This window comes from Ornithorhynchus anatinus, chromosome X2 (assembly GCF_004115215.2).
Source record: "Ornithorhynchus anatinus isolate Pmale09 chromosome X2, mOrnAna1.pri.v4, whole genome shotgun sequence".
NCBI lineage: Eukaryota > Metazoa > Chordata > Mammalia > Monotremata > Ornithorhynchidae > Ornithorhynchus > Ornithorhynchus anatinus.
In genome coordinates this window covers 23,483,339-23,498,459 of record NC_041750.1, presented here as the reverse complement: position 1 = coordinate 23,498,459, position 15,121 = coordinate 23,483,339, and the positions used below count along the sequence as shown (strand labels likewise).

General features: G+C 50.6%; 1 protein-coding gene across 2 annotated transcripts in view; it reads left to right on the top strand.

Annotated features, from left to right (window-relative positions):
- Positions 1-15,121, top strand: part of LOC100084419 (glucose-fructose oxidoreductase domain-containing protein 1) — a 95,371-nt gene that overhangs the window by 40,375 nt on the left and 39,875 nt on the right. The window contains exon 2 of one of the 2 annotated variants that reach the window (XM_029053016.1): positions 11,255-14,246. The exons of the other annotated variant lie outside the window; for it this stretch is intronic. Within the exon in view, the coding sequence (XP_028908849.1) occupies positions 11,255-12,174 (920 nt within the window). The 3' untranslated portion in view covers positions 12,175-14,246. Of the gene's footprint in view, positions 1-11,254; positions 14,247-15,121 lie in introns of those variants that run through there. 2 annotated transcript variants of the gene reach the window in all.

Below are 15,121 nucleotides of genomic sequence, written 5' to 3'. Positions count from 1 at the left end.
CCCTCAGAGGATTTTGCAAGTGTTAGCACATCAGTCCTTTCCTCCTCTTCCCCAACACTTCGCCCTGCCAGCCCCAGGGAACGAGCAGGTATCATCCTCCCCATCTATTGAGGGCGGGCCAGGGCTGGGGTGTTTCCCACACTTCCAGTCTCCCCAACCCTCCCCACTTTCCCCAGCCCCGTTTCTGTAGGACTGGGTTCTTTCTCCAAGCCTGCATCCTACTGCTTGTAAACATTTTATTAACAATGGTAATAGTAATACTATTACTACAAATAACAACGGTATTTGTTAAGTGCCATGTGCCAAGCACTGCACTGAACACTGAGGCAGCTATAATATAAAGAGCATGGCGTAACGGACAGAGCACGGGCCTGGGAGTCAGAAGGTCATCAGTTCTAATCCCAGCTTGGCCACTGGTCTGCTGTGTGACTTTAGGCAACCCACTTTGGGCAAGCAGGCTGGTGGCAGGGTCAGGATTCGAGCCCAGGTCCCCCCGACTCCCAAGCCTGGGCTCATTCCACTGAGCCACAGACCAGAGTTCCGGGGCCCCTACTCAAGAGCAGGGATGAAAACCCTCAGAATTCCTGTCTGGGACTGCATGACAAGCACTAATATGCCCGATGAATGCCTAGGTAACAGCTCAGCAGTCCAGGAATTGCACTGCTCTCCCTTGGGAGTCAGGCTTGGGAGTCAGAGGACCTGTCTTCCAATCCCACCTCCAGCATATGTCTACTGTTTGGGTTTAGGCGAGTCACTTCACTTGCCTGTTCCTCAGTTCCCTCATCTGCAAAATGGGAATTCAGTACCTGTTCTTCCTCCTATCTAGGCTGTGGGCCCCAGGTGGGACCTGATTATAATGTATCTACCCCAGCGCTTAGTACGGTACTTGGTGCATAGCGCTTAAAAATACCCCATGGCAGATGAGACGGCGCCACCGAGGCCTTGCCACAGTGCCGAGCTGGACCGCTGAGGGGAGCCCAGCCGAGCCCAGCAGAGCCGAGCCTGGTGGTGAGATTAAGCTAGAGGGAACCGGCCTTCGTGAAGTGTTGCTTCCATCAAATAGCTCCTCTCTAGTTCTTCTCCCTTTCCCCCTGAGCTCTTCACACTTCCATGGCCTTTCTCCCCCCACTCACACCCAACCCACTGACCCAGAAATTTGTCACTTTTGATTTGGGAAGCTCAGTAGGGTCTCATGTCAATATGTGTAGTGTTACTTCAACCCATTAGCTTATTTGGGAATCAACACTGTACTGATGATGGAGGCTCCCGTCAGGAATATCAGCCGAACCTCAGTCCTGAGATTTTAGGACCAGGAACCTGTGTGGGGGAATGAATTGGGGAATTGTAGGTGGGATGGGAAGTACTCAAGCGCACAGTGGAAATGATGAAGTTTCAGTTGGAGAGGTGGGGAGATGAGTAATGAAGGTGGGAAGTCCATTTGTAGGAGATGGGCTTTTGGAAGAACTTTCAAGGTGGGGAAGATTACCAATCCCCGTGAAATTGTAAACTCCTTGAGGGCAGGGATTGTTTCTATTAACTATTGTTCTCTCCCAAGTTCTCGGTACAGTAGTCTGCACAGTGCATGCCCAATAAATGTTACTGATTGATGAATTGGGGAGCCCGTAGGACCTGAAGTGGGAGGGAGTCCTAAACAGGAAGAAGGGAGTAAGCAAGAGTGATAACAGGAGGAGGTTAATCAACCAGTGGTATTTATTGAACACATACTGTGTGCAGAACACTGTACAAGCACTGGGCAGAGGACAATACAACACAGGCTACCCTTTCCCTTCCCACAAGCAGCATCTAGGGTAAAGAGTGGTTAGCTTGTCTAAAGGCAGCAGTCTACAGGTTAGCTTGAGAGGAACAAATCTTGCTACCTGTGAAGCCGTAGGAGGAAGAATAGACCTTTATCTTAGACCAGCTAAGGCTAGCCTCTTGTGTATGTGTTTAGGACAATAAACAAACAGAAGCTTATGCTGCCTCTCGAGTTCAGTCATGCAGAAATATAAACAGGATTGATTTGCTTGACTGCCCTGTAATATTCAAACCACAGACTTCTAGTGGTTGAAGGTAAATAATAGTGGGGGGGAGTGTGGGTTTTGATGGAAAGGATCAATATGTGCTAGCAGAAGGCAGTAGATCTCCTGGCGAAAAGCAGCTTGTTCAATCACTCTTATTCTCTTCTCCCCGGGAATTAGAGGGGGAAATACTGCTGGCGGTTATTGAAAACGTGCTGCTGGTATAGGCCTGCATATCATTTAATTGAAAATGACTTGAAAGTATGGGCTTTGGGTGCATACGTTTATATGATACTTGTAATAATTTTCAATATGATGTGTGGGTGTGTGGACAACAGATCACAGTAGAATTTTACATGCTGATCTTCTCTTTTCAAAACTGCTCTGCCCTTGAAACACCCATATTTTAATATTATATTTTATTATTGATTTTGTAGTGAGGCCTGGAATGCTTGTTGTGACAATCCAATCAATCCAATCCAATCCAATCCAATGTTGTGACAATGTGTTGTTGTTCTAATCCTCCTTGACCTCTCTGCTGCCTTTGACACTGTCGACCATCCCCTCCTCCTCCAAACCTTATCTCACCTTGGCTTCACGGACTCTGTCCTCTCCCGGTTCTCCTCTCACCTCTCTGGCCGGTCATTCTTGGTTTCCTTCGCTGGAGCCTCCTCCCCCTCCCATCCTTTAACTGTCGGAGTTCCTCAAGGGTCAGTTCTTGGCCCTCTTCTGTTCTCCATTTACACTCGCTCCCTCGATGAACTCATTCGCTCTCACGGCTTTGACTACCATCTCTACGCAGATGACATGCAGATCTACATCTCCGCCCCGGTCCTCTCCCCCTCCCTTCGGGCTCGCATCTCCTCCCGCCTCTGGGACGCCTCCACCTGGATGTCGGCCCGCCACCTAAAACTCAACATGAGCGAGACTGAGCTCCTCATCTTCCCTCCCGAACCCGGTCCTCTCCCAGACTTCTCTATCACCGTGGATGGCACGACCATCCTTCCCGTCTCTCGGGCCCGCGATCTCGGTGTCATCCTTGACTCGTCTCTCTCGTTCACCCCACGCATCCTATCCGTTACCGAGACCTGCCGGTTTCACCTCTACGATATCGCCAAGATCCGCCCTCTCCTCTCCACCCGGACGGCTACCTTACTGTTACGGGCTCTCGTTATATCCCGGCTAAACTACTGTGTCAGCCTTCTCTCTGACCTCCCTTCCTCCTCTCTCGCCCCGCTCCGGTCTATTCTTCACTCCGCTGCCCGGCTCATCTTCCCGCAGAAACGATCTGGGCATGTCACTCCCCTTCTTAAACAACTCCAGTGGTGGCCTATCGACCTCCGCTCCAAACAAAAACTCCTCACTCTAGGCTTCGAGGCTCTCCATCACCTCGCCCCTTCTTACCTCTCCTCCCTTCTCTCTTTCTACCGCCCACCCCGCACGCTCCGCTCCTCCGCCGCCCACCTCCTCGCCGTCCCTCGGTCTCGCCTATCCCGCCGTCGACCCCCGGATCACGTCCTCCCGCGGTCCCGGAACGCCCTCCCTCCTCACCTCCACCAAACTGATTCTCTTTCCCTCTTCAAAACCCTACTTAAAACTCACCTCCTCCAAGAGGCCTTCCCAGACTGAGCTCCTCTTCCCCCTCTACTCCCTCTGCCATCCCCCCTTTACCTCTCCGCAGCTAAACCCTCATTTTCCCCTTTTCCCTCGGCTCCTCCACCTCTCCCTTCCCGTCCCCACAGCACTGTACTCGTCCGCTCAACTGTATATATTTTCGTTACCCTTTTTATTTTGTTAATGAATTGTACATCACCTCGACTCTATTTAGTCGCCATCGGTTTTTACGAGATGTTCTTCCCCTTGACTCTGTTTATTGCCATCGTTCTCGTCTGTCCGTCTCCCCCTATTAGACCGTAAGCCCGTCAAACGGCAGGGACTGTCTCTATCTGTTACCGACTTGTTCATCCCAAGCGCTTAGTACAGTGCTCTGCACATAGTAAGCGCTCAATAAATACTATTGAATGAACTATTGAATGACATTTGATGGGGATAGTCCATCATCTTTAATGAGGCATTTTAGGCCTATCCTCCTCTTTTGTAACTATAGAAAAGAGAGAGAGAAATAGTATTTATTATGCTCTCTGTATGCAGAGCTCTATACTAATTGCTTGGGAGAGTACAGCAAAACAGGGTTAGACACCTGCCCATCATCCCTACCTACAATGAGCTTAAGAGAGAGGCAGAAACACTAAATCATAGAATCCTGGGGCTGCGTGGCTCCTTGGAGAGAGCCTGGGCATAGGAGTCAGAGGTCTTGGGTTCTAATCCCGGATCCGCCACCTGTCAGCTGTGTGACTTTGGGCAAGTCACTTAACTTCTCTGTGCCCCAGTTACCTCATCTGTAAAATGGGGATGAAGACTGTGAGCCTCACGTGAGACAACCTGATTACCCTGTATCTACCCCAGTGCTTAGAACAGTGCTCGGCACATAGTAAGCGCCTAACAAATACCAACGTTATTATTGTTATTATTCTGTTTCCAGGCAGTTAAACTCAATTCAGTGACAGTATACTTCTTTTGAAAACTCAGGAGAGGGTGGTCTTCCAACTCAGGACATTCTTCCTCACGCCTACCTTAGATTCCTCCTGTGGCCTTCCCTTTTGTTTTGCCCTTAGGGGAATCAGAGAACTGCTGTTCACCATCAATCAGGAGTGTTATTTCATCTCTCTGAAGACTAATGAAGTCTTTCCTTGCAAGCTCCTCCAGGCAAAATAAACCCAGCTCCCCCAGCATTTTCTCACTAGATCATTTCCCAAACGACTTGTCTGAAGGCTTTCGATGAGTCTGTGAGTTCTTGGTGGTCAGAAAACGGAGCCTCGCGTCTGTCTTTCTCATTGCTGGTGGACTTGGCTCACGATATCACCATTAAAAGCAGGCACTGTACTATAATCATAATTGTAGAATTTGTTAACCACTTACTATGTGTCAAACACCCAATGTAGGTAGAATACAATCAGGTCAGATGCAGTTCTTGTTCCACCTGGGATGCACAGTTTAAGGGGAAGGTGGGACAGGTATTAAATCCCTGGTTTTCAGATGAGGAAACTGAGGCACAGAGAATTAAGTGACTAGCCCAAGGTCTTATAGCAGGCAAGTGTCAGAGCCGGGATTAGAATCCAGGATTCCCAGCTCCCGTGTCCACCAGGCCATACTGCTTCTATTTATTGAGCTCTCTGTGTGCGGGAAACATCATAAATATAAGATGTGGTCCCTGACCTCAGGGGACTTTCCTAGTAATGGACAAGATAAATGGGCATAAATCGACAAATATAGAATAGTTAAAATGTTGTGAAAAGTAGATCTAAATAATACACATGAGGGGATCAGTAAATACTAGTTCCTCAGAGTTTCTAAGTTCTCTGGGAAGGTAGAGAAAGGGATCACAAGTGTAAGCTTTGATTGCCATCACTCAAGCTTCATGGGGGTTTGCATAGTAGTGAATTATAATGATTGTGCTGTTGTTAAGTGCTTACTACTTGCTAAGCACTGAGGTAGATACAGGAGAATCAGATTGGACAGTCCCACCCGAGGCTCATAGTACAAGCGGGAGGGAGAACAGGAATTATTACATCCCATTTTACAGAGGAGGAAATGGAGGCCCAGTGAAGTAAAGTGACTTCTAGTCCTGTGCTCTTTCTCCTAGGGCACCTTGGCCATTAGCCACGGGTCCTTCTAGAGTGTGGCACCCCGTGCCCCCTGCCTCTACTGCCAGCGAGAAACACCGCCCGTTTTTTCAGCCAAGGGTTCTGTAGACATGGCGGGAATGGCATTTGGCAAGCATACCAGTCAGCCGAATAGGCTTCGGAGATAACAGGAGGAAGCGGGGGCCGGATTCAAGGACCTGGATTCTAATCCTGCTCTACCATCTGTCTGCTGTATGACCGTGGGCAAGTCACTTCACTTCTCTGCCTCTCAGTTACCTCATCTGTAAAATGGGAATTAAGAGTCTGTGCCCCATGCGAGACAGGGACGGTGTCCAACCCGATTAGCTTGTATCTGTCCCAGCGCTTAGAACAGGGCCTTGCACATAGTAAATGCTGAACAGATACCGCAATTATTATTATTATTCTGTGCTCTTTGACAGTTGGCATGTCCTGGAGTGAAGAAAAGGGCCCTTGTGTGGAAGAAAGGTGGGATAAATGGGCTGTGTGGGGGCCTGTTTCAAGAAGTTGTTGGGCTGCCACAGCGTAACCCTTCCTTATCTGTCTTCCTGATGGCCATGCCCCTTGGGGAGGCGGTGGTTGCCAGTCATTTGCAACACCTCCCGTGTCTTGACAACTCATTGCTTTCATAGAAAGTAGGAGCCCGCAGACAGCGTGGGGCCAACTCTCTGCCACCCAGTCCTTCCTGCTGAGAGGAGTTCACATTCTTACAAAAAGTGGCATTGCATGGTGGCGTCTTCCGGCGGGGAGAGGTTCGACCGCAAAAGGGGCGCAGTCGTCATCCTGCTAGTAAAGCTGTCAGCTGGGACATTTACGTTGCATGGTGTTCTAATGACTCTGGTTTTTATTAAGCACTGTGCTAAGTGCCAAGCGCTGTACTACGTGCTGGGGGAGGTAGAAGGTAATCAGATGGGACATAGTCCCTGTCTCCCATGGGACTCCCAGTCTAAATAGGAGAAGGGGACAAGTATCGAATCCCCGTATTATAGATGAGGAAACAGAGGCCCAGTGAAGTGACTTGCCCCATGGCACACAGCAGGCCAATGGGGGATCCGGGATTAGAACTCAGGCCCTCTGACCACCAAACCCATGCCCCCCTCCATCGATCCTTCCATAACTCTTTCAAAAGCCTTCCGTTAACACTCCCCAATCGGTGTTTCTTCGCTTTTTTGGGCTGTCGTCAGACCAGACCTGAAACCCCTTTAGGATCAGGATCCCATTTCAATTGACGTTAGAGGTAGAAATGCCGATTTTATCCTCCGCCTTGGTTGGAAAGGAAGCCCCAGGAGATTTTCCTAGGAAAGAAGGTGAGGGGGAGTGGATAGGGGAGGAAAAGAGGCAGATGTGGTGCTTTTCACACCTCGGGGACAGCATATGGTTTGGCTGTCGGTGCTTGTGAAGAGAACAATACAATGGGAAAGTAACACCCCGCTCTTGCTCTTGCAGATTTCCACCACTAAGTAAGTTGGCCTGGCTGGGATTTTCCTGGCAGCGACCCAGGCCTTCGCAGTTTCAAGCGGCTGTTCAAGTTCCTGCATGGGGGACCAGAGGCCCTGATGGTGTCCAAAGTGACACCTTTCCTTCACCTCCCTGGCAAAGAGGTGCTGGGCTTCTTGTTCTCTCTCTCTCTCATGGTAGTTGTTTAGCGCTTAGTATGTGTCAAACACTATTTTAAGCACTGGGGTAAATACAAGCTAATTTTGTCGGACCCAGTCCCTGTCCCGCATGGGGCTCACAGTCTAAGTAGGAAGGCAAATGGGTATTCAATTCCCATTTTACAGTTGAGGAAACTGAGGGTTGGAGAACTTGCACAAGGTCACATAGCAAGCAGTTGGCAGATTTGAGATTAGAACCCAGGTCCCTCTCTTTCCACTAAGCCATTCTGCTTCTCGCTCGCTTTCTCTCTCTGTCTGTGTCTCTTCTCTCTCAGCCCCTCTCCTCCCCCTCCTTCCCCTTCAGGAATGTGACAACATTATGGTCGGAACCTCCTAGCACTGGTCGGGGACTTGGGGCTCTTTTCCCATACTGTCCCAATCACTCACTTTATTGCCCTTTCCAGTGCAGACCTGAGTAGCGGTAATAATAATAATAATCATTCTGGTCTTTGTTAATTATGATAATAATGACAGCATTTGTTAAGCACTTGCTATGTGCCAAGCCCTGTACTGAGCACTGGGGTGGATACAAGCAAATCTGCTTGGACACAGTCCCTCTCCTGCTTGGGGCTCACGGTCTTAATTCCCATTTTGCAGATGAGGTAACTGAGGCACAGAGGAGTGAGGTGACTTGCCCAAGGCCACGGAGCAGACGAGTGTTGACGTTTTTCAGCATTGACTAGATGCAGTGCTCAGTACAGAGGCACTTGAAAAGCCCCAAACCAGGCACATTCCCTGCCCTCAACGTGTTTGCATTCTAATGGGGGACACAGACCTAGGAATATTTACAGAATAATCAAGATAAATGATTGCATGTACAACTGAATAGATATGTGTATGTGTAAGTGCTGAAGGCAGGTATAAATAAGTACCTAAATTCTGGGTACCTGCTGGGTACCTGAGTTTAGTGTTTATTTATGAAATTCAGAAGTATTTACATATGAAATGTAGAAATCCAGGAACCAGGTCTCTTAGCAGTGTGGCCTCATGGAAAGAGCACAGGATTGGGAATCAGGAGACAGGTTCTAATCCCGGCACTGCCATTTGCCTGCTGTGTGCCGTTGGGGAAGCGGATTAACTTTGCTATGCTTCAGTTCCATCATCTATAAAATAGGGATAATATACCTGCTCTCCCTCTGCCTTGTGATCCCCAAGTAAGACGTGGACTGTGTCTGATCTGTTCATCTGTCAGAGAAGCAGCGTGGCTCAGTGGAAAGAGCACGGGCTTTGGAGTCAGGGCTCATGAGTTCGAATCCCAGCTCTGCCACTTGTCGGCTGTGTGACTGTGGGCAAGTCACTTAACTTCTCTGTGCCTCAGTTCCCTCATCTGTAAAATGGGGATTAAGACTGTGAGCCCCACGTGGGACAGCCTGATTCCCCTATGTCTACCCCAGCGCTTAGAACAGTGCTCGGCCCATAGTAAGCGCTTAACAAATACCAACATTATTACCCCAGTGCTTAGTACAGTGCTTGGCACATAGCAACCACTTAAACAAATGCCACAATTATTATTGTATATAATCCATTTTTTCATGTATTGAGCACCTATTATGTGCAGAGCACTGTACTAAGTGCTTGGGAGAGTACAGTATAGCAAAATTGCTAGACACGTTTCCTGCCCACATTGTAAAGCAGCGTGGCCTAGTGGCTAGAGCAAAGCCTGGGAGTCAGAGGACCTGGGTTCTAGTCCTGCCTCTGCCCCTTGTCCTCTTTGTCACCTTGGGCAAGTCACTTAACTTCTCTGTGCCTCACTTACCTCATCTGTAAAATGGGAATTAAGACTGTGAGTCCCATGTGGGACATGGACTGTGGACAAGCTGATTAGCTTGTATGTACTCCAGCGCTTAGAACAGTGCCCGGCACATAGTAAGAGCTTAGCAAATACCATAAAAAAAGAGTTAACAGTCTAGAGGTTATGTAGATATATTAGCTCCTTGTGGGCTCTTTGTGACCCAACCCCTTACAAATTTTCCTTTTCTGTTCCCTTGTTGGGGGAAGGTTGGGTTTTTTTTAATAGTATTTATTAAGTGCTTACTATGTGCCAAGCACTGAACCCAGTGCTGGGGTAAATACAAGCTGATCAGGTTGGACACAGTCCCTGTCCCAGATAGTGATCGCAATCTTAACTTCTATTTTACAGATGAGGTAACAGGCACAGAGAAGTGAAGTGACTTGCCCAAGGTCACACAGCAGACCTGTGGTGGAGTGAGGATTAGAACCCAGGTCCTTCTGACTCCCAGGCCTGTGCTGTATCCACTAGGCCATGCTGCTGCTTATGTTCCATTTTCGCCTTTTCCTTCCATAATCCTTGTGACATTCCTCAGTTGTACCAAATTCAGATCATTTTATTCCCTCAAAAAGACAGATTTGTAGAGACTCTCGGGCACCCACTTGGTGGTGGGAAGAAAGCCAGGACTCTGTGGATGAAGGCCCAGAGAATCCAGAGGTCTGCAAAAATGACTTGTGCCAACCTGAAAAATGTTCTGGATTGGCAGGGAAGATAAAAGCGATTTAAAATCTGTTTAAATTCCCCAAGGAAAGCATTTTACTGCAAGCCTATTACAGAACAATGGGGCTGTTCCTCCAGATTGCAGAGGGTATCCTGAGAGTGGGTAGATTGTAGGTTGTTAGCTCCTTAATCAATCAATCATATTTATCGAGCGCTACTCTGTGCAGAGCACTGCACTGAGCACTTGGGAGAGTACCATATAAGCGATTTGGTAGACGTGTTCGCTACCTAGAGTGAGCCGGGATGACGCCTGCTAATTCTACTGTACTCTCCCGAGCACTAGTTCAGTGCTCTGCACACAGTAGGGGCTGGTTAATTGGGGGCGCGGGGGAGGGTCCTTTCTTTTTAAGGTTGGAAGGGCTTTTCCAATCCTCAGTGAATGAATCCCCAAAATGACCCCAGAACCCACTGGGGAAGCCATATTTGCTCTCCACAGTGGGTGGGTTAGCTGCCCGCCTCTATAGATATTCAGAGACCAATAATAATAATAATAATGTTGGTATTTGTTAAGCGCTTACTATGTGCAGAGCACTGTTCTAAGCGCTGGGGTAGACACAGGGGAATCAGGTCGTCCCACGTGGGGCTCACAGTCTTCATCCCCATTTTACAGATGAGGTCACTGAGGCACAGAGAGGTGAAGTGACTTGCCTACGGTCACACAGCTGACAAGTGGCAGAGCCGGGATTCGAACCCATGACCTCTGACTCCAAAGCCCATGCTCTTTCCACTGAGCCACGCGGCTTGGACCAAGATTACCAGTCTCCCCCCGGACACCTTCCCCTGTGTTTCATCAGGACGTTTGTTGTTGCGTTGAACCAGCTTCCTCCTTTGCTCCAGCAGACACTCATTGGTTGGGGGTCGGGGGGTTGGAGACAGATTTGGCGTGAATCCGTTGCTCCATTTCCACCCCGAACTGCACCCCTCGTCCTTGGGATCCAAGGACAGCTCCCAATCCATCGGTAACATTTATTGGTCTTCTACTGATTCCTGATTCATTTCTTATCTTCCTACTCCTTATCCCCCTACTGCCATGTCAGAATCCCGGGCCCGTGCTCTTTCCACCAGGCTACTCTCCTTCCGAAGACAACTAACTCTCCCTCAAGGACCGTAAGCTCCTGGCGGGCAGGGGTCGTGTCTGCCGACTCCGTTGTCTTGTCCTTTCCCAATGCTTAGTACAGTGCTCTGCACACGGTAGTCCCTCAACCCACACCACTGATCGACGGAACCCTTTTTAGGTCATCTATTCCAGGTCGTCGGCCACCCTTGGCCTTTCTCCCAGGATCCCCGATCTGATCGGCTTCTGTTCTCTCTCTCTCCTCCCCGTGCTCCCCGCCCCGTCCCCATCCACAGGCATCGGGAAGAACGTCATCTGCGACCGCACGGCCACGCCGCTGGACGCCTTCCGGATGATGTCGGCCGCCCACTACTATCCGAAGCTCATGAGCATCATGGGTAACGTCCTGCGCTTCCTGCCCTCCTTCGTGCGGATGAAGCAGCTGATCCAGGAGGGCTACGTGGGCGAGCTGCTGGTGTGCGAGGTGCAGGTGCACGGCGGGAGCCTGCTGGGCAAGAAGTACAACTGGAGCTGCGACGACCTGATGGGGGGCGGGGGCCTGCACTCGGTGGGCACCTACATCATCGACCTCCTGACCTTCCTCACCGGCCAGAAGGCGGTCAAGGTCCACGGGCTCCTCAAGACCTTCGTCAAGCAGACGGCCCACATCCAGGGCATCCGCCAGATCACCAGCGACGACTTCTGCACCTTCCAGATGGTGCTGGAGCAGGGCGTGTGCTGCACGGTGACCCTCAACTTCAACGTGCCCGGCGAGTTCAAGCAGGACGTCGCCGTGGTGGGCTCGGCCGGGCGGCTGCTGGCGGCCGGCACGGACCTGTTCGGCCAGCGGAACGGGGCCCCCGGCCAGGAGCTGCTCCTCCAGGACTCCACCCCGGTCAGCAACTCCCTGTTGCCGGAGAAGGCCTTCAGCGACATCCCCTCGCCCTACCTGCGGGGCACCATCCGGATGATGCAGGCCGTCCGGCAGGCCTTCCAGGGCCAGGACGACAGGCGGACCTGGGACGGGCGGCCCCTGACCATGGCCGCCACCTTCGACGACTGCCTCTACGCCCTCTGCGTGGTGGACACCATCAAGCGGTCCAGCCAGACGGGGGAGTGGCAGAACATCTCCGTCATGACGGAGGAGCCGGAACTCAGCCCGGCCTACCTGATCAGCGAGGCCATGCGGCGCAGTAGGATGTCCCTCTACTGCTAGCGGCGCTCTGCCACTCGCCGGAGGGAGGCCGGGACCGGGGGGCGGGTCTCAGGGGTGCGGGACGCTGGAGGGGCACCGAAGCCCGGGCAAGGTGGCCTAAGGGATGGGAGACCGGCAACCTCGAACCGTCGGCTTGGAATTCAGGTCCTCGGCTTCCGTATTTGGGGCCCCGCCTCCAGCTCTGGACCCTCCTCGGTGTGAGGCTTAGGTGACTCCGCTCCATTTACTGCGAAAGGCAGGATGGAGTCTGCTTTTCCCCCCTTCCCTGTTTCTCCCCACTCCTTTCCTCCCGGCCCCCCTTCACTTAGGAAACCAAGCTCGGGGGCCGTCGTCACCTGCGGACCCTTCCGCTCCCACTCCAGGCACCGCGTAGCAGGCGGGGTCTTCTCCCTCACGCCCAGATTGGGGAAACCGGACCCCCAGGGCCGGTCCCCTAATTTTTATTGGATCTGGTCTCTCTGAGTGAATGTCTGAATACAACTCCGTGACTTTTCCCTCACTGCCAAGCTCTCTTATCTTCTCCCAACCCTTGGCCCAGAAGGGAAAAGAGAAGTCCGGAGAGATGGTGGGAGGCCGCCCCGGCTGGGCCGGGGACGCTAGAAGGAAATGGGAAGAAGCCGGGGGGGTGGGGAGGGGTGGAATTAATCCCTTTCAGATGGGATGACTATTTGAGTTCCTCTTCCTTCGACCACCCCGCCTGGGCTCTGGGGTCTCGGTTTCTCTCCTCCTCCGGCCTTCGTGTCCTAGATGTGAAGGTAGCAACAAACGAATGTAAACCAAGAACTTCTTTGGTCTTGCACTGGAGCTTCGGGAATGTCCCTTCTAGAAGAGAAAATGTCTGGCAACAGTGGGTTAGGGCTGTGGGGTGGAGAGAGAAGGGTCGGTTTCCTCATTCCCCCCTCTCGTGGGTCTTCTCCCTCACACCCAGATTAGGGAAGCCGGACACCCCTGGGGTCCGGGTCCCCTAATCCATGTTGGATCTGGTCTCTCTAAGTGAATGTCTGAACACGACTTTATGATTTTTACCTCACTGCCCAGCTGTCTTCTCCCAGTCAGCGGAAGCCCCAGGCCAGTTAAAATACAAAAGCAAAAAGGCATTTTCTTCTCTCTCTTCTCCAACCTAATGCACTCCCACTAGATCTCCGTTCCGAGAGGAGGCAGGCTTTAGTTCAGACTGTGCATCGAAACAGCTGCCCTCTTTGACCTGTAATGGAGTTTGAGGCAATCTACTGAATCAGATGCTAAAGCCGGATGGGACTAGAAGACGTCATTTGGTCCAGCCCTCTGCCTCCAGGCAGGGGAGACGCCTAAAGTGATAGTACAATCAGATGCTTCCCAAAGCTCAAGATGATGTTACCCTAGAATGTAAATTTCAGAATCTTTGGATTCCAGAGGCAATGTGGGCTTGTTTCAAGTGGAAAGGGGCAAGGATTTGGAGATATGGAAGTGATGATTGCCCTGCATCCTCCTACTGAGATGCAATCAATCGTATTTATTGAGCGCTTACCGTGTGCAGAGCACAGTACTCAGCACTTAGTACAGCGCTCTGTTTGCCAAGCTGTGCAGTGGTTTTCAGGTTCAGACAGCTGGGGCTCACTGACCTAAAGGTATGAGGTCTAGCCCTCTGGCTTCCCTTCCTTCAGTGATCAGCTCCAAGTTGAAAATGCAGGGAGAAGCTTAGTGGCAGTAACAATCCTCCAAATATTTTGCACCTTTTCATCCGCAGGTCCAATCACCAAGTTGGTAGCAATTTTGATCTTCAGGCAGAAGGTTGAAGGATGAGTCAGAAAGATATTAAAGTGGTGAAAAGGGGTGAGGGAAAGAACTAGATTTCTCTGTGTCATGGCATTTAGTAAAAGAGATTATTCTGTGGGGGTGGGAAACGCTTTGATGTTCCTATGTGAATCATCACACGTGGGAGATTTTTTTCAAAGATCACGCTGAGCTGATTGGTATAAAATTCACATCCCTTCTGGCAGCCTGAGACTTCTTCTGGGAGAAGTAGCGTGGCCTAGTGGAATGAACACAAGACCGGGAGTCAGGAGACCTGAGTCCTAATCTCGGCTCTGCCCCTTGCCTGCTGTGTGACCTTGGACAGGTCATTTAACTTTTCTGTGCCTTGGTTTCCTCATCTGTAAATTAAGGATTCGATACCTTCTGTTCCTCCTGATTAGTCTGTGAGCCCCATGTGGGACAGGGACTGTGTCTGACCTGATTGTCTTGTATCTACTCCAGAGCTTAGGGCGGTGGTTGGCGCGTTAAATACCGTGATTATTATTCTTAACTGAAAAAACCTGGAGATTTGGGGAAAGGGGTGGGAAGAAGTGAGCATTATATAGAAGAGATTCCCACGTCCATCACGAAGCCCGAGAATTGAAGACTTTGAATGAGGCCAATACAGAAGCTATCCAAATGCCTGGATTTGCTACCAAGGAAAAAATGATCATCATAAAATCTTGTATTTGGAAAACACAGCAGAGTGCATGCTGAACTGTTCTTTGATTATCGCCCTTACCCGAAGTCCTAGCCCACCCTTTATGTGACATGTAACCCAGATAACCATCCAAGCCTATTTGGCTCCAGAATCCACTGCACTCTGGTTAGCCAAGGCAGCGGCTCATTGGCTTCGAATGCTGTACATTCGAACCTGACGTGTCCAGCTGTGTTTTCTGTACACCTGGGGTATTTGAACCCAAGGAACGCTGCCAAAGCTCTCTGTAAGCAGTGTTAGGGAGAAGGGGGTATGAGTGCCTCTGATTCCTGTATTATGAGTCAAGTTTAGAAGCATTCTAGCTACCTAGTAAGAAAGCATCTGGCTGCTGACAATCAGTTGTAACCATGAAAGCGATCAGAAAGAACAGGGGAGCCTCAGAAAACTTTTCCCTATGGGAATTTCTCCCCTGGGGCTTCACCAGCCCGGGGTGTCAGCAGAAGTGACCTCAACAGT